The 27963-nt window shown below is 46.9% G+C and overlaps 2 protein-coding genes across 2 annotated transcripts in view; one reads left to right on the top strand and one right to left on the bottom strand.

Moving 5' to 3' along the window:
- CDPF1 (cysteine rich DPF motif domain containing 1) overlaps positions 1-27963 on the top strand; it is a 271203-nt gene that overhangs the window by 196087 nt on the left and 47153 nt on the right. The gene's annotated exons all lie outside the window — the stretch shown is intronic.
- TTC38 (tetratricopeptide repeat domain 38) lies at positions 128-27954 on the bottom strand. Its single transcript, XM_063308342.1, has 14 exons — positions 27846-27954; positions 24316-24393; positions 23072-23153; positions 21125-21296; positions 19556-19729; positions 17876-17951; positions 16027-16146; positions 15199-15258; positions 8817-8855; positions 6805-6886; positions 4536-4701; positions 3334-3493; positions 2012-2085; positions 128-649 (listed from the first exon to the last, which is right to left on the bottom strand). The coding sequence occupies exons 1-14, from the start codon at positions 27867-27869 to the stop codon at positions 556-558; spliced, it is 1401 nt and encodes a 466-aa protein (XP_063164412.1). The 5' UTR covers positions 27870-27954; the 3' UTR covers positions 128-555.

Genomic DNA, 27963 nt, shown 5'->3' with positions numbered 1-27963 from the left:
GTTTATGGCTGCAGGCTTAAGAGTACCCTTTCTATTTTTGGAATAGTGTACAACTTAGGAAACTTTCAACAGGCTCCACAGACTAGGTTTTCTCTACTGTATATATCTCAAAATACAGCAGAAGAGCTTTTGATGGTACTTCTCATTGACATATTTATTACATAAAATGATTGTGCGCATCTATACATTTGACATCCAGAATTTAACAGGCAATACATCTGTGCTTTCTGAACAAATGTTTGGCTTATGGCTCTGCAGGCCAGAAGCATTTAATTGTACCCCACTGATTCTTTTTAATAGTATTATTTGTAAATTAGCATTGCCAACAGAACATGAGCAGATACCCTCTTTATCTGGCTGCATTTTGCTTCTGTAGAGAAGCACGGGAACAGCCCTCATTCAATAAACTAAGTAGGACAAGATCAAGACAGGACAAAATTAAGCAAGGGTAAATCTCCAAAATACTACTTTCCTAAGACCTGTGTTAGTTTGGGATTTATGCAAGTCTGGACACCAACTATCTCCTTGGCTCGAAACTTGTACAAAATGTTGGGCTTATCCCAGGGCATGAAGAGCTACTGTTTTCCGCATCAGTCGTTCAGTTAATGGCGAATTTGGTCTGAGTTCATCACGTTCTATAAGGAGGCATCTAAAGAAGAAAGGGACAATACTCTTGAAGCATTTTATCTTGAACAGAAGCGAAGATCTCTTTAAAATCCAAAACGTTGTCTAGATCTCTCAAATAAGTCTTGGAATGGTCATGTTAAAGGAAGTAAGCTTTCTGTGCAGACATCTGAGGGTAGGCGCAGAATCATACCCTTGGAAGGAATCACACAGGTCAACTAGTCCAGTGTTTTTCAACCTCTGCAATTTGAAGATGTGTGGACTTCAACCCCCAGAATTCCACAGCTGAAGTCCACACATCTTCAAGTTGCTAAGGTGGAGAAACTGATCTAGTCCAACCCCTTGCAGGAAAACCAATGAAAGCATCCTTGGCATTAGAACCCACCACCTCCATAGGGAGGCTGTTCCACTGTTCCATAGCACAGTGTGGTCAGTTCTCCTTGGCTGGAGAGGTCTTCAAGGAGAGACTGGATAGTCATCGGTCAGAGATGCTGTAGTGGATCCTGGATAAGCAAGAGGTTGGACTAAAGGATATCTAAGGTGCATTACAACTCTGAATCCATGAAGAAACTAATCAATTGGGATAAATATTGCTAATTCAGCCTATCAATGGTGACCAGAGTTCAACACAAGTATCCATCGTTGGAGAGCTTTTCAAAACGCGTTTTAATTTTTCAGCCACATCACCTTCTCATACCTTCAGAAAGAACTGATAAATGACAGCACCTACTAATCTTGGTTAATCAAATCCAATTCCTTATTACAGGTCAGCGACCCAGACTAAATAAAACCTAGAGTAGAGCTACAAAGTAGTTAACCCTGAAAAAGCTAAGCAGGATCAGACCTGGTTAGTCCCACCAGAAAATCCCACATCTGTGGACTAGATTGAGAAATCAGAAAAACTTCCCGAAATAGAGAGAAAAAGGCAACATATTTCTGCCTTCCTGCCAAGAAAACGAGACGTGTCCAGGCAGTCACCAGGCCTCAAGCTGGACTCAAGGCAGCTGTCACCCTTTTTTGTAAACACTGAAAGTTTATATTGCACTTCCAGGCAGATACAACTGATCTGCAAGTGTGTTCATAGCAGAAGACGGGTAATAATCATTCTCTGCACATTTCCAATAAACGTGGGCGTCTGCAATGAACTGTAGGTGTTTGAAATAAAAGGGAAAGTCTCTGCTTTCTTCCAAATAATAACAACAGATGTTCACTTTCCCTCCAAAGATTATTTTCTTCCTTGGTATCTGGTGGTAACTGGGCAATTCCTCCATGAGACAGTCAAAAACTGCATGTTCCCTCCTTCCTGATTATACCCATGATTCACCTCTATGTTCATCACTATCTTTCAACCAAGTAAAGTCCAGAATCTAGTACATTTTGTACTCACCTAGCAAGTTTTTGGTTAGCTTTAGATTTACTGTTTAAAGCAGCATGAATCAGCAACTGGGCAAAAATATCTCTCTGGAAGAGAGGGAAAAGGAGTAGATATTATTCATTTCTGGCAAGACAATGCAGGCTGGGACTGATTAAGTATAAATGCAAAGGAAGTTTGCAGCCCACTTCCATGGAGTGAGTAGCCAACATGGAATTAGAAAGGAAAGGGGTGCTGGCTTTTCCAGAATTAAACATAGGCAATACTGTTCCTTCAGTTTTCAATCAGTGGCTGCCGCTGTGGGTTGAGGAAATACTACAAGGTGGAATGTGGTGCTCAGGCTGAATTACATACACGCTTGCTACTCAGGCTGGTAAATCCTCAGTCCTCAAAACAGAAAGTCTTTGACTGGGAGCATCTGCAGGGGATGGTCGAAAAAGTCAAGATGTTGGCCCTGATCATGTGCTCAAAGCCCCACCCCTTTTTGTATATCCATTGTACTGGCAAAAAAGAGGTGATGATCACATGGTCGCGGCCACCATCTTGACCTTTTTGATTCCCCCCACTGATACCCCTGCTTCGGCTTATAATCAGCCTGAGTTCTGCTTTAAATACTAAATGAGCACCTCTTTTTCTTCTTTAAAAACCTATGTAACGATCAATAATGGTCAATTATCAATATGCAGAGGTAATTCTGGGCAGGAGCCTCCACAAAACCAACATTTGAGAAACAAGGAAGCAGGAGGGCCCCCAAGGCTGAACACCCTTCCCATGCAGGAGTTGATTGGCATCCACAATTCCTATGTGAAAGAAGGAAGAAATCAGGGAAGGGGCAAGATTCCTGGGAAAGCTGAAGCCAAAGGTGGAAACTCTGAATTGACGATACAGAGGAGCAACAAGCCAATGTCCTCCTAAGTCCCCAGACAAGTTTTAAGGAGATCACAAACTGGGTGTTCAAGTCCCACCAGCCAGCTGAAGGTCTCCCATCCTGCATGTGGCTCAGCCTTTGAGGTGCAGTCTCCTGGAACCCAGGTCAAGGAACCCATCTGGCATTTCATTGTAATGACATCTTAGTTCTTACCTAATTGAGTTTCCAAAGCTAAGCTATGGATTCATTGTGCACCTCAGCCACTCTTGACAATAGTGTGTGTGTGTGTGTGTGTGTGTGTGTGTGTGTGTGTGTGTGAGAGAGAGAGAGAGAGAGAGAGAGAGAGAGAGAGAGAGAGAGAGAGAGAGAGAGAGAGAGAGAGATTCCTTCCCGAGGTCCCCTGCCCCTAACAGGATAAACAAACGAAACACTTATGAAAAAAAACTGCAAAACCCCGCTCTACTCTCACCTGGGCATTGCTCCCTCCTATTTCCACAATCTGGTATCGAATGGGATACAGCAGTTCCACTGCCTTGTCATAATGTCCTTTCTCAAACTCCACAAAGGCTTGCAGAAGGGGCAGCCCCAATTTTGGAACCAGGCTCAGCTCGTGGTCTTCCTTAGGAGTCCTAGGCAAGAGAACCGGACAGAAGGGACAACGTAACATTAAGCAGTTAATAGCACTGGATTAACCCATTTACTGCTGACACTGCAAGGCCAGGTAGTCCAAAGGAACCCCAGAGCAGAGAAGTGCCCAGATGCCCCTGCTGTTGGAAGGCTGCCAATGGCTTTTTCTTCTCTCAGTGACCCCATCTCATCGCCTTAATTCTCTTGCATTCATCTGGTTTGGCAAAGTAAGACTGAACTAATATTTTTATGGGCAACCATGCTTGATACCAGCAGCATTCCAAGCTTATAAGCAGCTGCACAAACTGAGAAGCAACTTCTCAGCCTTGCCAACCCATCCCTTAACAGAAGTGAATAAACTGGGATTTTCTATTTATGCTATTGTCATGAATGATTAACCATTATGGATGGCAGTGGTCATGTTATTGACCAGCGTTTCTCAGCCTTGACACCTTCAAGGCATGTGAACTTCAGCTCCCAGAATTCCCCAGCCAGCATGGCTGGCTGGGGAATTCTGGGAGCTGAAGTCCACACATCTTCAAGTTGCCAAGGTTGAGAAACCCTGATTTAAAGAGTATCTAAGTAATTGTATTTAAGTAATCAATTTAATTTAAACTTAAAATAATCCAGAAGAGAAGTCATTCATAAAAGTACAAATATCAATTTGGAGAGAAGAGCTGACAATCCAATCACCTGCACAACTGGAATAATAACCAAGAGTGAACTTTTCTGAAGGTCAAGTCTGATTTTTGTTGTTTTCCATCTGAGAGGGAAAGTTGCTCCTGAGAGTTTTGTTATGGACTGACCCCTTGGCTAGAATCACAGCAGACAGCTTAGCTGGGTGGATCTCCAAAAGCTCAGCAGTAAACCTGGTTGGTTCCTGGACGGGAACAGCAACCCACATTTGCAAGCTAGTCTGGAAAGTCGAAACGCCCCCTCTGCTGACTTGATGAACAGGGCTCACCTGAAGCATCCCACGTGAAGCCCTAGAGAACCTTGCAGGTAGGACAAGGGCGCCCGTTGTTAGGATTGTGGGTCACTCACCGGGCCAGGTCCTGCAAAGTGGTCAGAAGCTCATTGGACGTGTTTTGATCCTGAGCACCCAAGGAGGCCATCAGAATATGAGCATCGTTAAAGATGAGGATGTGGTCCTGTGCGTGTTTCTTCGTCAGCTGGTTTACTTCTTTCCATCTGTCGCCCACCTTAACCCCTAGGAACAAAGGAGCATTTGCTTTGAACATCTGCACTCGCTTTAAACCTCTGGAGCTCCGAAACAAACCAAGCCTTTCTGGCAGTGATCCCTCTGCATGCTTATTTAAACCCATTAGTGCAGCTGAGAGTAAAAAGGGTGGTGCTTGTCTACCGAGAGATCCGGCAAAAGGGCAGCGCACAACACCGTTGTGCAGATGTATTGATTCCGCGGCGCAGATCCTGCTGTTTAAGCCTTATGATCCTGCACGTCTCATGATCTATAAATGCCTGTTGATTTGTATACCTGCACTGCATCTTTTAATTTTATCATAAGCCACCATCAGCCTGCACAGCAATCTGCTAAAAATCGAACAGCACTGGGAATTACATAATGTGCATCACTAGCCTGGTGCAAATGGCATGAATCCACGTTGTTTGTGCGGTGACACAATGACAACATCCCTTGCCCCCTGCAGACGCCCTTGTACAGGGCGGTCCGTGGTGGGGCTGTCAAAAAAACTCAGTGTGCAAATATGTGATCAAAGCCACATCCCTTTGAGAGCAGAGACCTCTGCAAGAGTGTGTGTGGACTTCGTAAAAGTAGTTGGTTGCAACAGAAAACGGTATGTCCAATATGTATAAGGACTGATTAATTTTACAAATCAGGTGCCTTATTTTACAGGCAATTAAATGAGCAGTTATTAGCTCAACGGGTATTAAGTTTTTGCTCTGATTGACCTTTTCTAACAGGTGGCCCCTCTGGAACAAATAAATACACAGCTTCATATATGCACACACATATACAAGCATGTCACATCTATACTTTATTGGAAGCATGGGGGGAAATCTTAAGATTAGTTTCTGCTGGACCTGCCAACCTTGGATAGGGAAAAAACATTCTATAGTGTTTGCCCTTTTTCCCCCCTTATCCTCCTTTTTATGGAACCTGGCCTTAAATCCAAGCCATTTGAACACCTGTATTTCTATAGAACAGGCACTTCTGTCTAATAAATAAATATAAACAGACTTTCAGAGGTTTGCCTGCTTTGTGCAATGGCAGTGAACATCTGACACCATCCAAAGCAGAGATGCACCACCAATACTTGCAGGTTGCTCACAAAATCTCCTCAAAGGTAACACGGCAGTCCGGTGGTTTTGAACTATCAGAAGAAAGATCGTTTAGTCTCCTCCTGTAATCTTACTGCTATTTGGATTTTCCTTACAGCTAGGATCTTCATTAAAGAAAGGATTTTCTTTTACGAAGGTGAGGATTTCGTAAGAAAGCAAGGTGGGCCGAGGAAGAGGAGAATGTACCCCTGAATTTCAGTAGCAGGCCAGTTTGTTGTCTGTCTGTCGCATTAGCAAAGAGGTGAGAGGCCCAAGAGGAGCCTTCTCTGAAATGCAGAGGGGGTCTTCTCTGGGGGCAAATGCAGGACAGACAGTTACGGGATGTGGCTTCCATATACTCTGGGTCCTTCTTCAGCTGGGGGCTCGCTCTAAACCAGGCAGTCTCAGGCTGAAAAAATGTTCCCTACCCCAAAGACAGACCCTGCTCTATCTCCCCACCCAGCCAACGTGGCAGTGAGGATTTTCATCTCCTCCTTTTGGGCCAACGTGGGTTGCCAAGGTTTTGCCCCCCAGAAAAGAACAACAGCCACTATTTTCCCCCATCCCAGCTGCACGTCTGAAGCTCATGTCAACGTTTATGTTTGCTTTGGTGTTGGACTGCCATTTTGTAGTTATTTTTGTATTCTGTTGCTTCTAGGTTAATTATTGATGGAGCTGAGCAGCATCAGAATAGACTAGACAGATAGGATAGGAGAGACAGGGAAGGGAAGGGAAGGGAAGGGAAGGGAAGGGAAGGGAAGGGAAGGGAAGGGAAGAATAAATCAGTCTTCATCAGCTGCTCACTTTTGCCCAATTAAACACGAATCATCAATGGGACACCCAGCTGACAGTTCTCCAGACATTCCTTCGAGCAGCACAAAGCTTTTTGTCTGACAGGGAATCTAACTATGATCTTAAGTTGTAAAGATGAAGGCGAGGGTTTGAAAACAGAAATGGAAGTGGTCTCTTCTGGAAGACATCTAGATAACACAGGCATGAAAACCAATGTTGTTACCTTCTAATTCAAGCCTAAATAGCATGGAACAATTGTCAACAATATCCAACATGGTCCCGCTCAGCTGGCACCTGGGAGCAATCTGCGAACCAAAAACCATTCAGAGTTTAGACTGAGCTCTTTTCCTGGGGAGAAAAAAGATCACTTTCTTGGACTGTTCAAGTTCTTCAACAGAACCATCAGAATAAAGATAGTTTTGCCTCTTCCTGTAACCTTATTCCTACTTGTGTTTTCTTTCTGGCTATGATTCCTATTTAAAAGAAAGGATTTTCTTTTACGCAAGTGAGGATTTCAGTGAAGAGAGAAAACACCTTTAAATCAAGAGTCTCTGGGTGTCGGGCAGTGCACAAATTTAATAAATAAAAATTCAATTTTACAGATTTTTCTTCTTCTCTTGCACATTTCTCAGGCTCAATTGACGGGAAGGTGGAGTAGTCAGAGCTGAGCTGCTGAATCTGGACTATCTCTAAATGGCAGCAAAGAGATACAGAGATCTCTAACTCCAGAGCCACCATTTAATAAGTAAACAACCAAATAAACAATTAACTCCCTATAATGGTCACCTGTGACACAATGCTGGTAGCCCTGGCGTGGAGGGAAGTGTGCCTTAACTCTGAGAAACTCCCTTGTTGCATACTCAGGAGCTCTGAATGCAGACGAAGGACCCCCGTATATATCAGGTTAAAACCATTTTTAAATAATTCTGTACTAACCTAGCCGAAATACCGCAATTTTGATGTTTAATGGGGCTTCCCAGTCTGTGTAAATTGCATTGCTGAAGGAAACCGTGGCCTGCTGGTCTTGAAAACGCTCAGTGGGGCCAGATCTAGCCCATACTTGGAGAGGAGACCCCCAAGAAACCTTAGTCTAGAATGGGGACTTGAAGAAATGCAAACTGGACGAAGCCACAACAAGCCACCTTTCAAAAAAATGGCTGTGTCCTTGCAGTTACCGGACATGAAGCTTGACCCAGGAGAGTTTTTGTGATTAACAACAATAATGGTATAACCACTGGGCAATACTTTTCAAACATGCCTGTGGCTGCACTGCTACGCAGGCTTATCAGGGGATCCCAGCCCTTCAGATCAGTTGGATTTCCCTGCACATGGAGAGCAACATGAGGCTCCTACGACAGGCGAGAAGACAGTGGAAAAGTTTTTAGCTGAGACTTGCGCAGAGTCTGGGGCTTCCTCTCCAGCACTTCCGTGGCCAGTGGGTCGAGCTTCCATCGGAAGCCGTGAAGCCCTGCTATTTTCAAAAGGGAAAGGGAGGAAGGGAGGAAAAGGGAGGAAAAGGTAAAGTGAGGACCAACGTCCTCACTTTCTCCAAGGAAAAATGGCTGCCTTCCAAGTCAAAGAATATAGATCTCAGGGACGTGCAAAGCATTTTAACTATATATCATTGCAAGTTTGAAAACATCCCAATTGGATTTCCAAACAGCTGGTTTTGAGCAGAAGCAGCTAATTCAAATGGGCAATTCTGAGCATTTTGGGGTATTTTACACTTGAATCCGCTCTGCTGTGAGTGTGAAACTCCCCACTTCCAGCTCAAGGCAACTCCGTTTCGCACTTGAAGCACCTCTGAAATCTCCAAGCTGGGCTTTGGGATTCTCTGTGGCCCCCAATGCTCAAACAAGATGTTGCTGAACCACAATTTCCACAATCATTGTTGAGGGTTTCTAGGAACTGTAGCACCACATCTGGAGGGCACAGCAGCTCCAGGGGTCCCCTAAAAAACTGCCAACCTCAGTTCTATGCCCTTCCCACGAGCAGCAAAACCAAAACGTGTTACCAAAAACCCAAAACAAAAACACTGTGAGTTACAGAAAGGTACAGAAAGTAGCACTATAATCATGCTGGCCCGCTCAAGTTCCATGGGGTATGCAGGTCATCGGATCCAGCTTTATTTAATACCTAAATGTAATCATTTTACCAGCAACTGAATTTACTGTTTTAGATGCAACAGGTAAGAATACAAGATTAAACTTTGCCAGCAAGAAATCTTGTACTTACATGGGTATCATAAATTGTCAAAGCAGCCTCGTAGTCACCCTGCACACAGAACAACAATAACCATTTTGAATTTATCAGACCCGAACATCCTAATTTTGCAAAAACCACCGTGCTTGCTTGAAACTGCCTATATTCTTAGATGCTACCTTAATAATTCTTAGGTCCTTGGTTAGGACGTGAATTATTAAGTTTTTATCAGTCTTAGACTGTGAATCTAACTGTAGATTACCAATAATAGTAAGGGAAAGGGGAAGGAGAAGGAGAAATGATGGTTGAGAAGGAGGAGAAGGAGAAATGATTGTGGAGAAGGAGAAGAGAAGAAGGAGAAATGATTGTGGAGAAGGAAAAGGAGAAATGATGGTTGAGGAGAAGGAGAAGGAGAAGGAGGAGAAGGAGAAATGATGGTGGAGAAGGAGGAGAAGGAGGAGGAGAAGGAGAAATGATGGTGGAGAAGGAGAAGAAAATGAGAAATGATGGTTGAGAAGGAGAAGAGAAGGAGGAGAAGGAGAAGGAGAAATGATGGTGGAGAAGGAGGAGAAGGAGAAGGAGAAATGATGGTGGAGAAGGAGGAGAAGGAGAAGGAGAAATGATGGTGGAGAAGGAGGAGGAGGAGGAGAAGGAGAAGGAGAAATGATGGTGGAGAATGAGGAGAAGGAGGAGAAGGAGAAGGAGAAATGATGGTGGAGAAGGAGGAGAAGGAGAAGGAGAAATGATGGTGGAGGAGAAGGAGAAGGAGAGAAGGAGAAATGATGGTGGAGAAGGAGGAGAAGGAGGAGAAGGAAAAGGAGAAATGATGGTGGAGGAGAAGGAGAAATGATGGTGAAGGAGAAGGAGAAGGAGAAATGATGGTGGAGAAGGACAAGGAGAAGGAGGAGAAATGATGGTGGAGAAGGAGGAGAAGGAGAAGGAGAAATGATGGTGGAGAAGGAAGAGAAGGAGAAGGAGAAATGATGGTGGAGAAGGAGGAGGAGGAGGAGAAGGAGAAGGAGAAATGATGGTGGAGAATGAGGAGAAGGAGGAGAAGGAGAAGGAGAAATGATGGTGGAGAAGGAGGAGAAGGAGAAGGAGAAATGATGGTGGAGGAGAAGGAGAAGGAGAAGGAGAAATGATGGTGGAGAAGGAGGAGAAGGAGGAGAAGGAAAAGGAGAAATGATGGTGGAGGAGAAGGAGAAATGATGGTGAAGGAGAAGGAGAAGGAGAAATGATGGTGGAGAAGGACAAGGAGAAGGAGGAGAAATGATGGTGGAGAAGGAAAAGGAGGAGGAGGAGGAGGAGGAGGAGGAGAAATGATGGTGGAGAAGGAGAAGGAGAAATGATGGTGGAGAAGGGGGAGAAGGAGAAATGATGGTGGAGGAGGAGGAGAAGGAGAAATGATGGTGGAGGAGGAGAAGAGAAGAAGGAGAAATGATTGTGGAGAAGGAAAAGGAGAAATGATGGTTGAGGAGAAGGAGAAGGAGGAGAAGGAGAAATGATTGTGGAGAAGGAGAAGGAGAAGGAGAAGGAGAAGGAGAAGGAGAAGGAGAAGGAGAAGGAGAAGGAAGGAGAAGGAGAAGGAGAAATGATGGTTGAGAAGGAGGAGAAGGAGGAGAAGGAGAAATGATGGTGGAGAAGGAGGAGAAGGAGGAGGAGAAGGAGAAATGATGGTGGAGAAGGAGGAGGAGGAGGAGAAGGAGAAGGAGAAATGATGGTAGAGAAGGAGGAGGAGGAGAAGGAGAAATGATGGTGGAGAAGGAGGAGAAGGAGAAGGAGAAATGATGGTGGAGGAGGAGGAGAAGGAGAAGGAGAAATGATGGTGGAGGAGAAGGAGAAGGAGAAGGAGAAATGATGGTGGAGAAGGAGGAGAAGGAGGAGAAGGAAAAGGAGAAATGATGGTGGAGGAGAAGGAGAAATGATGGTGAAGGAGAAGGAGAAGGAGAAATGATGGTGGAGAAGGACAAGGAGAAGGAGGAGAAATGATGGTGGAGAAGGAAAAGGAGGAGGAGGAGGAGGAGGAGGAGGAGAAATGATGGTGGAGAAGGAGAAGGAGAAATGATGGTGGAGAAGGGGGAGAAGGAGAAATGATGGTGGAGGAGGAGGAGAAGGAGAAATGATGGTGGAGGAGGAGAAGAGAAGAAGGAGAAATGATTGTGGAGAAGGAAAAGGAGAAATGATGGTTGAGGAGAAGGAGAAGGAGGAGAAGGAGAAATGATTGTGGAGAAGGAGAAGGAGAAGGAGAAGGAGAAGGAGAAGGAGAAGGAGAAGGAGAAGGAGAAGGAGAAGGAGAAGGAGAAATGATGGTTGAGAAGGAGGAGAAGGAGGAGAAGGAGAAATGATGGTGGAGAAGGAGGAGAAGGAGGAGGAGAAGGAGAAATGATGGTGGAGAAGGAGGAGAAGGAGAAGGAGAAATGATGGTAGAGAAGGAGGAGGAGGAGAAGGAGAAATGATGGTGGAGAAGGAGGAGGAGGAGGAGAAGGAGAAGGAGAAATGATGGTGGAGGAGGAGGAGAAGGAAGAAATGATGGTGGAGGAGGAGGAGAAGGAGAAGGAGAAATGATGGTGGAGGAGGAGGAGAAGGAGAAGGAGAAATGATGGTGGAGAAGGAGAAGGCGAAGGAGAAATGATGGTGGAGAAGGAGGAGAAGGAGGAGAAGGAGAAGGAGAAATGATGGTGGAGAAGGGGGAGAAGGAGAAATGATGGTGGAGGAGGAGGAGGAGGAGGAGAAGGAGAAGGAGAAATGATGGTGGAGAATGAGGAGAAGGAGGAGAAGGAGAAGGAGAAATGATGGTGGAGAAGAAGGAGAAGGAGAAATGATGGTGGAGGAGGAGGAGAAGGAGAAGGAGAAATGATGGTGGAGAAGGAGAAGGCGAAGGAGAAATGATGGTGGAGAAGGAGGAGAAGGAGAAATGATTGTGGAGAAGGAGAAGAGAAGAAGGAGAAATGATTGTGGAGAAGGAAAAGGAGAAATGATGGTTGAGGAGAAGGAGAAGGAGGAGAAGGAGAAATGATTGTGGAGAAGGAGAAGGAGAAGGAGAAGGAGAAATCGATGGTTGAGAAGGAGGAGAAGGAGGAGAAGGAGAAATGATGGTGAAGGAGAAGGAGAAGGAGAAATGATGGTGGAGAAGGACAAGGAGAAGGAGGAGAAATGATGGTGGAGAAGGAAAGGAGGAGGAGGAGGAGGAGGAGGAGGAGAAATGATGGTGGAGAAGGAGAAGGAGAAATGATGGTGGAGGAGGAGGAGGAGAAGGAGAAATGATGGTGGAGGAGGAGGAGAAGGAGAAATGATTGTGGAGAAGGAGAAGAGAAGAAGGAGAAATGATTGTGGAGAAGGAAAAGGAGAAATGATGGTTGAGGAGAAGGAGAAGGAGGAGAAGGAGAAATGATTGTGGAGAAGGAGAAGGAGAAGGAGAAGGAGAAGGAGAAGGAGAAGGAGAAATGATGGTTGAGAAGGAGGAGAAGGAGGAGAAGGAGAAATGATGGTGGAGAAGGAGGAGAAGGAGGAGGAGAAGGAGAAGGAGAAATGATGGTGGAGGAGGAGGAGAAGGAGAAGGAGAAATGATGGTGGAGAAGGAGAAGGCGAAGGAGAAATGATGGTGGAGAAGGAGGAGAAGGAGGAGAAGGAGAAGGAGAAATGATGGTGGAGAAGGGGGAGAAGGGAAGAAGAAGAAAGAAAGAAGAAAAGAAGAAGAAAAGACAGAAAGAGAAAAGAAGAAGAGAAGAAATGATGGTGGAGAAGGAGGAGAAGGAGAAGGAGAAATGATGGTGGAGAATGAGGAGGAGAAGGAGAAGGAGAAATGATGGTGGAGAAGGAGGAGAAGGAGAAGGAGAAATGATGGTGGAGAAGGAGGAGAAGGAGAAGGAGAAATGATGGTGGAGGAGAAGGAGAAGGAGAAGGAGAAATGATGGTGGAGAAGGAGGAGAAGGAGAGAAGGAGAAGGAGAAATGATGGTGAAGGAGAAGGAGAAGGCAGAAATGATGGTGGAGAAGGACAAGGAGAAGAGGAGAAATGATGGTGGAGAAGGAAAGGAGGAGGAGGAGGAGGAGGAGAAGGAGAAATGAAGGAGGAGGAGGAGGAGAAGGAGAAATGATTGTGGAGAAGGAGAAGAGAAGAAGGAGAAATGATTGTGGAGAAGGAAAAGGAGAAATGATGGTTGAGGAGAAGGAGAAGGAGGAGAAGGAGAAATGATTGTGGAGAAGGAGAAGGAGAAGGAGAAGGAGAAATGATGGTGAGAAGGAGGAGAAGGAGGAGAAGGAGAAATGATGGTGAAGGAAGAAGGAGAAGGAGAAATGATGGTGGAGAAGGACAAGGAGAAGGAGGAGAATGATGGTGGAGAAGGAAAGGAGGAGGAGGAGGAGGAGAAGGAGAAATGATGGTGGAGGAGGAGGAGGAGAGGAGAAATGATGGTGGAGGAGGAGGAGGAGAAGGAGAAATGATGGTGGAGGAGGAGGAGAAGGAGAAATGATTGTGGAGAAGGAGAAGAGAAGAGAAATGATGTGGAGAAGGAGAAAGGAGAAATGATGGTTGAGGAGAAGGAGAAGGAGGAGAAGGAGAAATGATTGTGGAGAAGGAGAAGGAGAAGGAGAAGGAGAAGGAGAAGGAGAAATGATGGTTGAGAAGGAGGAGAGGAGGAGAAGGAGAAATGATGGTGGAGAAGGAGGAGAAGAGAGGAGAAGGAGAAATGATGGTGGAGAAGGAGGAGAAGGAGAAGGAGAAATGATGTAGAGAAGGAGGAGGAGAGAAGGAGAAATGATGGTGGAGAAGGAGGAGGAGAAGGAGAAGAGAAATGATGGTGGAGAATGAGGAGAAGGAGGAGAAGGAGAAGGAGAAATGATGGTGGAGAAGAAGGAGAAGGAGAAATGATGGTGGAGGAGGAGGAGAAGGAGAAGGAGAAATGATGGTAGAGAAGGAGGAGGAGGAGAAGGAGAAATGATGGTGGAGAAGGAGGAGGAGGAGGAGAAGGAGAAGGAGAAATGATGGTGGAGAATGAGGAGAAGGAGGAGAAGGAGAAGGAGAAATGATCGGTGGAGAAGAAGGAGAAGGAGAAATGATGGTGGAGGAGGAGGAGAAGGAGAAGGAGAAATGATGGTGGAGAAGGAGAAGGCGAAGGAGAAATGATGGTGGAGAAGGAGGAGAAGGAGGAGAAGGAGAAGGAGAAATGATGGTGGAGAAGGGGAGAAGGAGAAATGATGGTGGAGAAGGAGGAGAAGGAGAAGGAGAAATGATGGTAGAGAAGGAGGAGGAGGAGAAGGAGAAATGATGGTGGAGAAGGAGGAGGAGGAGGAGAAGGAGAAGGAGAAATGATGGTGGAGAATGAGGAGAAGGAGGAGAAGGAGAAGGAGAAATGATGGTGGAGAAGAAGGAGAAGGAGAAATGATGGTGGAGGAGAGGAGAAGGAGAAGGAGAAATGATGGTGGAGAAGGAGAAGGCGAAGGAGAAATGATGGTGGAGAAGGAGGAGAAGGAGGAGAAGGAGAAGGAGAAATGATGGTGGAGAAGGGGGAGAAGGAGAAATGATGGTGAAGGAGAAGGAGAAGGAGAAAATGATGGTGGAGAAGGACAAGGAGAAGGAGGAGAAATGATGGTGGAGAAGGAAAAGGAGAAGGAGGAGGAGGAGAAATGATGGTGAGGAGGAGGAGAAGGAGGAGAAGGAGAAATGATGGTGGAGAAGGAGGAGAAGGAGAAGGAGAAATGATGGTGGAGGAGAAGGAGAAGGAGAAGGAGAAATGATGGTGGAGAAGGAGGAGAAGGAGAGAAATGATGGTGAGAGAAGGAGGAGAAGGAGAATGATGGTGGAGGAGAAGGAGAAGGAGAAATGATGGTGGAGAAGGACAAGGAGAAGGAGGAGAAATGATGGTGGAGAAGGAAAAGGAGAAGGAGGAGGAGGAGAAATGATGGTGGAGAAGGAGAAGGAGAAATGATGGTGGAGGAGGAGGAGGAGAAGGAGAACTGATGGTGGAGGGGAGGAGGAGAAGGAGAAGGAGAATGATGGTGGAGGAGGAGGAGTCATCAGAATTCTCCTATCCCAGATTCTAGCCCTGGAAATCTGTTGTCATATTTGTCATTACTGTGCACTGTGATCCAAAAGAAACTGGAGCGTATGAAGAGCCCAACAAGCAATGAATTCCAAACCCCACATTTCTGGCCACGTGAAGGTTTCCTCCGCTCAGCCCCCCGCTGGTGTGAGACTTCCTTGCACTGTCACTGCTGAAATCACTGCCACCACCAGCAGTTTCAGGACCGAGCCGCTGGTGTGCAACAGGTCCCACTAGAAACACCAAACCAGCACCAAACCAGTTGTTTTGCACCCTGTTCTGTTTCTACCACTTTGAGACTACGCCAGCTCTCCCCTTTCCATATGCAGTTGACCCCTTCTGAAAGGATATACAGGGGCAGAAAAATCGACTTACCTTTTCAATAAAATATAAAGCCCAGTGCCAGTAATTGTGGCAAGCAAGCATATCACTGTCCTGGAATGGAGAGAGAAGGATCACCATAAACTTATCCTGGTGCAACCAGAAGGGAAGGATCCTCCAGAACCACATTATTGGAAATTATCCTCAGAGAAATGCCAGGATGATCAACTCAACACTGAAGAGCTTGGTCTTGTATGCTGATGTCCCAGATGTGAAACATTCCCCCCATCCCTCTCCTGATGCCGTGGGTGCCTGTTGCAATATTCATTCTTAGAATAGTCTGCTAAGACAGACCAGTATTTAAACTTCTATATTCCTGAAGGATGGCGTTAAGCAAGCAGTGATTTGGCCAAGACCTGCCACGTTTGATACAGGGACAAGATCTGAATGGAGAATTCTCTCACTCACAACACACCCTCTAGCTGCTACCCTGCCGGATCACCCAACTTCGGCCGTTTCATTTCCTCGCTTATTTTGGTCTCCTAATCTTTCTCCTGCTAAATATCCAGGGACAGCAAAACTGATCACGCACCAAATAATAAATGAAATACCTAAAGGGCAACAAAAATCTAGGATATTGATGAGAGCACTCAAAACCTGCAACTTCACTGAAACAGCTCTCCAAAAGGCACCACAGATGGTGCATGTAGAGAAGGAACAAAGCTTCAGTTGCCATCTTGACTTTTTTGACCACCATGCAGGCTCCCTGTAAGGACCCACTAGTGCTGCCTAATGTGACATGTGCCAAAAAGTGCCACCAACCCTTCAGGGTAAGAGGAAGCTGGCGGCCCCTTCAGAAAGGCCAAATGAGCAGGGGGCTACCTTCCAGTTGTTTTCCGTCTGCTTCATGAATGCCAGCCCGCTCCTCAGATCCGCCTTCATTTCATTCACATGAGCCAAAGCATGGATGGACCACGCGTCTCTCTGATTGATGGCTAAAGCCTAAACGAAGAACGAAGGGAAAAGGAAAAAGCGCATTTTAGCTAAGTTGCTGTTGCATTACGAGGAAAGCTTCATGACACTTGGCTAGACTTCCTTGAGTGATGTGGGGAAATCCAAACCCAGGTTAAAGAAAGCAAGGTGTAAAGGATGGTAGGCCTGGGTTTGGGGGCAATGAGGAAGGAAGGAGCAAACCGTCAAGGGGGAGACTTGCAGAAAAGATCACAAGTCCTGAGAAAGACAGAAGCATGAGAAATTCCCAAGAACCCCGTCTAGATTTCATTGAGTGTAAGATGGGGCAGAGTAAAACTGGGCCAGGGTATCAAGGTTCTGTTACTTGACTTTACTACAATAAAGGGCATTGCTTGAATCCTTGTTGTGCACGTTTCTTGACCTGAACTACCTCAAAGGGCTGACATCAATCTTGAAAGCCATCTGAGTTTCCTTCTGTCGCATCTCCTAACAAAATTAAGGTGAGGTTCTTCTCTGTTTCTTCCTCACACTTCCCTCTTTCTCATGACGGAGTAACGTTTTTTGCAAGTCCTGCCTTAACGCTTTGCTCATTCCTTCTCTATGACAAGGATCTTCTCTGCGTCCCTTTACACAAGGCTAGCTAATATACTGCCAACAAGATGAGAAGGAAAGACTTCTTCAGGGTTCCTGGAGAAGATGCAGCTGGAGACTACAGAAGAACGTCACTGATGAAGAGACCAAGATGAGTTTGGGTCAGCTCAACGGAGGTCCAACCATGCCCATGTCCCATGTGCAATCTGAGGAACCATCTTCCTCCAGGGAGAACAACGGAAATTAAGTTTGGACCCAGCAGCAGAAACTCAAATGAGAAAAAAGAAGAGTCATCAAGGCATTAATCCCATCCTTCTTCCACTTGGTCAGTTGTTAGGAAGTTTCTCTCTGTCTATCCCACTGGGATCAAAATATTACTGTAAATCAGTGTTTCTCAACCTTGGCAGCTTGAAGGTGGGTGGGCTTCAACGCCCAGAATTCCCCAGCTGGCTGGGGAATTCTGGGAGTTGAAGCCCACCACCTTCAAGCTGCCAAGGTTGAGAAACACTGCTGTAAATGCTCTAGTAGATGTTTGTGAGGAGGGTGAAATGCTTCCATTAAATGAGAAAACAGAATGCTCAGACAGCCCTTTGGCCGTGGATCCGCATAAAGAGCATCAGTTCCTCCTCCTCCGCTGGCCCCTTTTTCCTGGGAGCAAAAATCTGGGGAGCCCCAACGTTTTGGACACTGCAAAGGAATCCCCTCTTGAGCTCTTAGGAAATTAACATTGCCCTACATGGCCAAATCTGCCCCCAAAGAGCCACTCTCACATAGCATGGGAGGAGCTAAAAATCAGGAGGAGTCTGGTGGTGCCTCTCCCAACAAATTTTATTCAAAGGCAGAAACTTTCTCTGCACTGGATGAAGGGAGTGGCAGCTCATGGAAGCCTTTGAATAACTGCCCAGAGTCCCCCGACGGGAGGAGATGGGCGGGAATAACATACATACATACATACATACATACATACATACATACATACATACATACATAGATAGATAGATAGATAGATAGATAGATAGATAGATAGATAGATAGATAAAATTCGTGACCCAGAGAGGTGCTTCCAGGTTCCTTCTGACCATTTCCCCCCCACTCAAAATTTCCACTCCAAAATGAAGGGCGAGGTTCCTCCCTGGCACCGGTCTGCTGCTGCTGCTGCTTGAATTACCTCGTAGGCCAGCTTCTCAGCGCGGTCAAAGAAATTGGTTTCGACCAATCCAAAGGCATACATGCCTTTAATGTAGCTAAACGAGAAAGGGAAAATTTTCAGAGTCCGAGAGGTTAATCAGCAACGCCTCTACATGCCTCCTTAAGCCACGCTTCCGACCTGCAGCTCCCAGGCAAGGCCAATCCGGTTTCAGTCTGGAAGTCCCTTGTCACACACACAAGCTCCCAGGTTCGGCTCATGGTCACTCACTCACACGCTCACAGCCTGCTGAGGCAGGCGGACCTTGTCAGCCCCCTGGCTTCCTGCCTGGGTTTTCCAGAGAGGTGCGGCTTGAGCAGGCAAGACCCGCAGCCCTGGTCAACGGCCAGGAAGTCATCCGGGACACGCACAGATCACCTCCAACCGAACACTGAGGCACAGCAGGCTCTTTGGAATACACGGAGACCCAGTGAGTCTAAAGGAACAGCAAAACTTTACTGGTTGCAGTGTACCTTTGCTCTTTCGCACACGCACACTCATCCACACTTACCCACGTCCTTCTCAGCCAGGCTGCCAGGCGCTAGCCAGAGGGACGGCAGCCGCCAAGTCTGGGTCCAAAGGCGACTCAAGGAGTGGGCGGGCGTTGGGACCCCTTTTATCCCCAAAAGTCCAGCTTCACAAGTGTGGAAGCTGTTGATGGGATTGGGGCGGGGGTTTCCATGTGCTCAGGCCCAACTTCCTTCGTCTGGTTCAGGTGACATTTTCCCTTTGTTTGCTTCCTTCTTATCTACCTCCCTGAAGGGATCTTTCAGACAAGATTATTCCTGGCTTTTGTCCTCTCTGCGTAGGTGTCTGCTCCATCTTTAGGTAATGGCAGCTTCAGCCTAGTCTCACATCCTGAATTCCCAAACCAGGTCAAGTTCGGCAGTTGCACAATATGCTAACTTTGGTTAGTTTTAACACTCAGTTGGTTCTCTTTGTGCTTCAGCAAACTGTGTGAACCTGGGCCATTTAGTTAGCTTGTGGGCCCATGTCCTGTGCGGACAGGGTCAATTCAGCGTAGTCAGTACATTCAACAAGCAAGAATGCTGTGCAGACGGGCTCCTTTCTGAACATTTCCTGTCTCATCACAACTTTCCTAATGGAATCCTGGTTCATTCCATTCACTCTCAGCTTTTCTCCCCAATTCTTCCATCTTTCATTGTGGTGGTGAACACACACACACACACACACACACACAAAGCGGTAGGGAGGGAAAGCTAGAATATTTTGAAGGGCATTTTTGGGGAGCCATAAAGTCATTGTGTAAATGTTACAACTTGTATCCCTTGTGCAACGACCACACAGTGCAAGTGGTGGTGTTGTGTTGTTGTGATGTCATGATGCGTGCAGCATCATTGGGGCTTGTACTAATGTCCGAGGATGGGGGAGAGAAACATGAAAACGGGGAGGAGGGAAAATAGAAGAGCAGCAGGGTTTGAACTGTGAATAGAAACCCTTTTGCACTGGAATAATTCGTTTGTGTGCTACACTTGAAGAAAAACAATAGCTTTGGGAAAACATGGAACAAGAATAGCCTTTTGGCTCTAAAACTGAATTGTACTGATTCGCTTTTGCAGTCGTTGATTAAGAAGTGGGATTTATTTCAGCATTAACTATTTTTTTAAACCTGAGAACACATTAGAAGCAAAATTGCCTTACCTACTAAGCGGAATATCTGGGGTCCAATGAGGATAAACCCGGGCAATTGAATCTCTCATTTGAGTCTGGCTTCCCAAATAAAAATAACCATCATGGGCAAATTTTAGGGCCAGCATGTCAGTTGGATTGCTCTGTAGGATTTGTTCCCACGTGTCACAGGCTCTAACAATCTGCCTGCACAGGAGAAAACTTCACAAATTAGTGTTCGTGCAAGGTCGTAAGTAGTCATTCTCGCTTCCTGTAACTATCCTCCAAATGCAATTAAAACATAATTTTAACAAAAGGACAATAAAAAGCTTCTTTTGCTTTTACAGGCCAGGAAGAGTGTATGAAACATTACAAAACTGAAATATTTCAAATTCAAAATGCCCAACTTTTGCATGCAGATCTGCTGGTTTGAGCGTGAAACATGCTGTTTTATCACTTTGAAAGTGTTCCAATCTTGAAACAGCCCTAGCTTGAGTTCAAAACACTCCGTAGTGTCCTGGAAACTCAACTGACTGAAAGAACCTGCTTCAAGCTTAAAGCAGGACATTCTGAATCCAAAATGGTTCAAATTCAAAATCTTTTCTGCATCTCTGGAGGCCAGCAACTTTTGTGAGCATATTTTGCTGTCAATAATGTGAATAGGGATGCCTTATTATCATAATGATCCACTGCTACCATTTGGGAAGGAGAGAGATGCTATTACAGGTAATCCTGGCTCAACAACCACAATTGGGACTGGAATTTCAGCCACTAAGTGATGTGGTCATTAAGCAAATCTGATCCAATTTTAGGACCATTTTTGTGGTGGTTGTTAAGCAAATCACATGGTTGTGAAGCAAACCACATGATTCCCCATTGATTTTGCTTGCTGGAAGCCAGCTGGGAAGGTCAAAAATGGTGATCACGTGACCATGGGATATTGCAATGGTTGTAAATGCAAACCAGTTGCCAAGCACCCAAATCACGATCACGCAACCTCAGGGACGCTGCGACGGTCATAAGTGTGAGGACCAGTCGTTAAGTCGGTTTTCCCAGCGCTGTCATAAGTCCAAACTGTCGCTAAATAAGCAAGCCATTAAGCAAGGACTACCTGTTAACTCTGAACTCCCCAAATTGGCTTTGCTGGAGAGGGAGCTGAACTTCAGAACACTGCCAGCTTGCCCATTTTTGCACAGCTCACATGCCATCTGGAGCAACTGCCCGACCCATGTTCGCTTGGTCGGAATGAGAAGCCAGATAAGGCCAAGTCAACTCTTCCTGCCTCCAGATAAGGGAACCTTAAAGCCTGAAGGGGAATTGCAAGGGAGACAACCAAGACCTTTTCAAGTAGTGGTAAAATTAAGAGAAAGATGGGGTAGCTCATTCTTCCGGAGATGTTTTTGTTCACATTCAAAACCACAGGTCAGACCTATTATCTGGCAAGGGGAAAACATCAGTGAAGTACGAAAACCCCAAAGAGAAGGGGAAGCGACGAGACAGTTTTTGCATTTTGCAAGAGAGATCTCCGAGAGAAGCTCCTCGTTCTACAGACGTCAACAGGCCTAGATGAGACTGCAAAGGCAAAACCGTGCACTGACTTACCCGTGAGCGAAGAGCTCCAGGGCAGAGACGTGCATTTTCTCCCGCTTGGTCAATGGCTGGGAGTGTGAGAGCGACACCATTTTCTTGATGGCATCATCCAGTTTCCTGTCCAGCCGCACCGAACTGCCAGTGCCAACCAGGACCAAGCCATTGGCAATCGCATGGCCCATGACTGCAAGTGAAGTCCAAAGGTTGTTTCAAGCCTGTGGGCAGGCTAGCAGGCAACCCACCAACCAACCAACCAACCCACCATATTTTTACAGAATTAAAAGCTTTAGGCTAGGGTTAAGAAAAAAAACCCTGCTGTGCTACATAACACATTTGCGTATTATATTGTAAACTTTTATAGGACATAAAACGGGAGGGAGGGGGGAAGAAAGGAGGAGACACTCCGGACAGTGTGCCCAGCGCTCCTTGCCCCATTTTCTTCCCTGCCACCACTGCCCTGGGAGGTAACCCTGAGCTGAGAGGCGGGGACTGACCCAAGGTCCCCCTGGGATGTTACATGTATGAGGATGGACCAGAGGCTGGGCCTCCCTGGGTCTCCCCTAGTCCAGCACCTTCATCGCCACACCACCATTATGATGAAGACGACAAGAAAGCAACTGTGAAGATGAAACGGTTGATGTGGTAACAAAAATACTTTTTCAAGGAGTATTTTTCAAGGTGATCTGTGGCTCTCCAGTTCCTAACAAAAGCTTGTGAGCTGTGTAATAATGCAGGTGAGGTTCTGTATCATAAACAGTCAAACTGAAACGTGAACTTAGTTAAGCTGGCCTGCGTTCTTCTTACTCCTTTAATCAGCCTGACCCCCCAGGTTCTAGCAATACAGATATTCCTAAATTACTCCACTGGCTTTTCTGTCAGTTAGGTGAATTCCTGCATCTCTGTCACCCTGTGAATTAGAATTAGAATTCCTGCGGAGCGACGGAAAGTCCTCAGCTTGCTACACCACAGTGGGTGAGTGTTTTCCTTGTTATGACAAGCCATCCAATTCATTTCCCATCCAGCTGAAATAAATACAATACATTGTTTACTTCATTTGAACCCACTCTCAGACCATTCCCAGGCCAGTCGCTTCTCTCCAGTTACCACTAATTTGCAATGACCGAGCAGGTCTGGAAAAAGTGTGCATAAAAGAGGGCGTGTTTTACTGGTTGCGGCTGCTGCATTTTTTTCAGGAGCCTATTCGTCCGATCCCCAACAAACGGTCATAGCAAAATATAGCTTCAAAATTTTTTAAAGTAAGTCACAGTTGCCCTCAACCGATTCCTGAAGCCACACCACAAGCTTTCTCAATCATTACTGTATCCCTCAGCTAGCTCAAAAATAAAAGCAAGCAGTTCATGCTATTTGGGGAAGGAAATCTGCTTTCCTTCCATCACATGCCACTCTTACTGCAATCATCAACCAAACTATCATTTACACCCCGACTGGTGAGTTTTGCCCCAGTTTAGAATTGCATAAAGACAGCAAACAAGGGTCCAAATGAAATCTTTGGTTTGCAAGGAGGCACCTTAGACAGAGCAGTTTTTCCCGACCTGAAAATTTCAAAACATTTTGTTCTCCGGCCCTCTTTATCCCCAGTATGACTAGCCAAGAGTCAGGAAGAAGCTGAAACCTCTTCGCAGAACCAGGTTGAGGGATGCCATGCTAAGGCCATTTGGTGTGCAATTCGAGGTGTGTCAGCTAGGACCTACTCCCAAATAAGTATGTGAAAAAAAGTAAGGTTAAGGAGCAGCGGGGAGGGGCAACCTTTCCCACACTGAGTTTACTTCGGCTGCTAGATTGGAAAAGCTGTCCCAGACCTTCACACCCATTTCCCCAGGTCTCTTCCTGTGGTCCTGCTCCATCTTATATTGAAGTTCTGGAATTCAAGAGAGGAGCCCCCCCACTATTCCTTTTCCCCAGAATTCTAGGGAATTCCATGTCTGAAGGCCTGCTTACCAAAGTTAGGATCTGCAGCATGTAGTTTTGAGAAGGTTCCTTCGAGGCCCCCAAGACTCTGATCGTTCGTCCAAGTGACATACTGAAACAATGAAAAGAACCGTGTGGGTTAAGAATCCAGAGGGCCTCCTCTGGAAGTTTCCCAGGACATTAACTTTCACTAAAAAGCAACTTCTTCCAAACCTGGCTATCCAACAAAATATTCTTAAGGTCACTTCCTTATTTCTTATTCATATTAAAAAAAAATTACTGGTGGACTTCGCTTGGCTTCTGTTGCTCCAGTCATCAGCCTGGAAGTGTGGTCTCTGAATTGCGTTCACAAAGCTATTCCAGCAACATTAAGGCCTTCCAACCACGCCACGAGAATTATGATAAATTATAAACTTTGCTTTTGAGAACTGGCTTCCAGGATTTCACTGCAAAATGCACGTTAAAGTTCAGTGTGCATTTATTCAGTTTGATTTTGTTCAACATGTACAGGAATTTGCACCTGACCCATGAAATGGCCTCTTCTCAGAGGGGACTCTAATTTGCCAAAGCTCCCAGCACAGAAATCCATTTGTCTTAAAGATGTCACAAGCTTTTTTGAGTTTGCCAAGAAATAGCTATGATCTTAGTATTTTGTGACGCCTTGGAGATTAACAAATATGCATGATGTTTTATGATGCTCAAGAAATCTAAGCGTGAAAGAAGGGTCTGTGAAACCTTTCTCCCCCTTCAGGCCCTTCTGAATGAATTGTACTTTAGCCGTCTTGTACCGCAGTGCAAACTGACTGTGATAAGTTTGTTTGTTCAAGAATGGCTGCCTTCTGGCCAGCCATAGCATGTCCTTGAAAAAAGTCCCCCAGTTTGGAATATTGCCCAGATCTGTCTGGTTTGTGTTCCTTCGGTGTGCGGCCACCAATAAAGAGAATTATTATAGGGATACTTCACATTTTCTACCCATTTACAATTCACCCCCTCCCAGATTCTAGATAGAATTGTACTCAGGATACCAGTTTGTGCATCTAATTTGGGGGGGGGAGAGAAGAAGTGGGCATCCTGACAGCCCCCCTTGTACCTGCCTCTGCCATCTATGAGGTGCGCTGAGTTTGCAAAAACTATAACCAAAATCAACTTGGTTGCCTTTATGGTACCATAAAACTGCAATTTTTCCTCTTCCTCCTCCCCTCGTCACGATTTCTGCAACTGACCGTCAGCAATGAGAATTTTTATGCCCATCAGCCTCTTTTCCTCATTCCCACCTGAGTCAACGCAGCATCAAACATTTTACAAGCCTCATTATTTGTGGTTGAAAGGGAAAGTCCCACATCCTGCCACGCCTGGAAAAGATGCAAAATGGAAAACTGTCAGGAGCAGAGGTGCAAAATTCAGAAGCCACAAGAGGGACGGATACTTTTTAAATCGAAGTCGTTGTTTATGCCGCTGTCTTTTTTTAAAAGGGGGCTTAAAATCTATGCAACTCTGATAAATGTTGCATTTCTTCATTACCTTCAATGGATTAAAATATAATACTAACTTTTGGATATGGCTTATATTTGGCTCATTATTTGCTACTTCTGGAAAATTGTTCTACAGGGGGAACAGAATGTAGACAAGACAGCTGAAATGCAATCAAAGATCCTGACACACAAAATATGGTATGTTTTGGGATGTCCTCTTGGATGTGTCAAAGAATGGCAGCTGCGACTGCATCAAAGCATGTAAAAAAGAGACAGGGCTTTGATCACGAGGTCACAGCGACCCTCTCTGCTTCTTCTTCAACACCCCTGCGAATGCCCCTGGCTCTTAGCCTTGTGAGAATATGTCCTCAGACAGAATGCATCATTATTATCCAACTAGGGTGTTGAGAGGCTTCCCTTGAGGGCCTAGAGAGACATAATTGCTTTTTATAATAGTACTTGTAATGGTGCGTGGGAAAGATCTTGGGAGACAGGCCATGGGATGCTGCCAAGGGATCAGCCAGATAAGGGATGGCATAGCCCGCAGCTGGATAGTGGGCGGGGCAAGAGGCTCAGGAGGGACCCTCCCTAAGTTCTCAAGCTGGAAGGGAGACGGTGGGAGCGAGGGAATTGTACTTTCAGATTTACCAGATTCTGTTAACGTAGCCTTACAATAAAGTAGAATAGCTCATCTGGTTGCAATTCCTACCTGGTTTACCCCATGAGGCTGACATCAATCGCGCAAGTCTGAAAGTAGAATTCCCCCACCGCACCCCACCCCGTCTCCTTTCCAGCCTGAGAAAAGAGGGAGGGCCCCTTCTGAGCCTCTTGCCCTGCCCACTATCCAGCTGCGGGCTCTGCCCTCTCTTATCTGCCTAATCCCTTGGCAGCGTCCCTTGGCTGTCTCCCAAGATCTTTCCCACATACCATCACAGTATTACTATTTCTCACCAGGAATGCTGGGCCTTTCAAAAGATATGGCAGGTAAAAAAAAGATAGTGTTCTTTGATTTGAGCTCAACTCCTGCTCACTTCACATTGTTTTCTTGGCCTTGCCATTCCCCCCTTCTGGGATGTTCTTTTGATTCTCCAATTAGTACAGGCCTGGGATCTCCTGATAGCCTCCCATCGAAGCACTAAAAAAGCCCAGTCTTGCTGAGCTTTTCACATTGAGAAAGTCACCGTATTTTTTACATGGCTGGTAAATCAATCCATCATCCCCTTTGGCCCCATGGCCTGCTGCTGCTGCTACGATCAATTGAACAGCCCCCCGCCCCTCAAAGAGAGCCCGTTTGGTGCAGTGGTTTATTTATTTATTTCCTATCTGGCCTTTATTATTTTTACAAATAACTCAAGGCAGGGAACATAACTAACACTCCTTCCTCTTCCTCTTTTCCCCACAACAACAACCCTGTGAGGTGGGTTGGGCTGAGAGAGAATGACTGGCCCAAGGTCACCCAGCTGGCTTCCATGCCTAAGGTGGGACTAGAACTCACAGCCTCCTGGTTTCTAGTCCTTTGCCTTAACCACTAGACCAAACTGGTTAAAGGCACTGGACTAGAAACCAGGAGACGCTGAGTTCTAGTCCTGCCAGAGGCTGAAAACCATTTGGGTGACTTTGGACACTTCCAAAAACTTTGCCAAGAAATGTCTATGGCAGTGTTTCTCAACCTTAGCAGCTTTAAGGTATGTGGACTTCAACTCCTAGAGTGGGAATTCTGGGAGTTAAAGTCTACCCATCTTAAAGTCGCCAAGGGTGAGAAACACTGGTCTATGGAGTCTCCAGGAGTAAAGACTGGCTTGAAGGCACCCCCATCCCCTATCCCCCCTCAAAGTATTGTCCAACACCAATCTGGCACAGGAATGAATATCACTGCAAGGTGACCACTCCCTTTCAGATCACCCTCCACCTCTGCACACCCCAGTAATGCCCGATTCCTAACAAAGGGCCTTACTGACACTGGCAGGATGCTATTTTCAATGTCTACAAATACAGCATCGTAGAGCCAGAAGGAGCCATCTATCAACGTCCTTTGTGCTGTGACGTCATCACATCTCGTGACATCACCACACGCATCTTGTGCCACCAGGTATTGTGACCTCAGGAGGCAATGAGGCCACAGCTATGTGATGTCCTTCGCCCCTCTTTCCCCCAATGAACTTCTGTTTAGGCTACCCAGTCCAAGCAGGAATCTAAAGTCAGATACTCCAAAGTAATTCTGGCAAATTGGAAAGACCCAGCTTGTCTTAAAAACAGTTTCGAAACTATTGCAAAATTACTCCTTGAACCTTCAGTTTTAAAGTTCAGGCACTCATTACACAGTGTCCTGAACTTTAAAACTCTTTGGTTAAGCAGGTAATGGACAACCTGCTCCACAACCTCCCCCCTCTTTCATCTCACACCTCCCACTCCGGAGTTGCTCCCAACCGGATTGGTGCAGTTCTGCGGGGGGGGGGGGTGTTAAATGCTTGGCAAAAGGGGCTCTCAGCAGGCCTCCCTCGCCAAGAAGGGCAAGCTGGCCGGCTCTCCCCATTCCGCATTTCCATGCCTTGCTCTGACCTCAGTTCGGATGCAACCTGGGGAAGACAGAGGGGGGCCCTTCTGCCGCCCCCCCCCCCCGGTCAACCCAGCAGCTCTTTGCCCTGGGGCCAAAGATACGAAGCAGCAAGGTCCTCGGACTGACCGCATGGGCCTTTCCTGCACTTGGCTGGGCAGGGGGTAGCCCCTGCCAGCCCTATCCAGGCACAGAGCCTGTGCACAGGATGGGAGGCCACCAGGAAAAGAACATCCCTGAAGTGATGATTTGCACCAGCAAACCATTTCCACACTGTGGTCCAGAAACGGTTACTTTATTTCTTAGAGTTACCCCACCTCTTCGGTTCAGCGCCTGTCGCTCCCGCCCCTCGTTTCCCCCTCCGCGGGCTCCGCAGCGGGTTGGGCGGCAGACCGGCCCAAAGTCAGCCCGGACGGCCGCGGGCTGGGGCCGAACTCGGACGCGGCTCTCCCGGTTCCTGCCGGCGGCCCCTCCGCGACCGCCCCGCCTCTGCCGGGCCCCAGGCTGGCCCTGGCCGGAGCCCCTCCGAGCCGCGCAGCCCCCGCTGGTCTGGCCAAGCGCCGAGCGGGGCAGCCCGAAGCGCCCTCGCCCCCCCACCAGCTCCCGCCACGGAAGGCGCGCGGGGGGGGGGGCGCGGCGGCGGCAGCTGGAGACTTTCCGGCCCCCGCACCCCGAGGCTTGAGCGGGCACGGCGGCCCGGGCGCCGCAACGGCGGGCAGCCTCGCCCCCGCCCGGCCGCAGCCCCGCGCCCCCCGCCCGGCCGCAGCCCCCGCCGCACCTTGCAGTCCCGCAGCGCCGCCATGCCGCCCGCCGCCGCCGCCGCCGCCGCCGCCGCCTCCGAGGGCGGGACGGGGCTGGGGGCCGGCGCCGGGCCGCCCTCGGAAAGAGCACGCCCT

The sequence above is a fragment of the Candoia aspera genome, chromosome 7 (assembly GCF_035149785.1).
Source record: "Candoia aspera isolate rCanAsp1 chromosome 7, rCanAsp1.hap2, whole genome shotgun sequence".
NCBI lineage: Eukaryota > Metazoa > Chordata > Lepidosauria > Squamata > Boidae > Candoia > Candoia aspera.
Note: the sequence above shows the minus strand (reverse complement) of the source record. Positions and strands in the feature narration are given on the sequence as shown.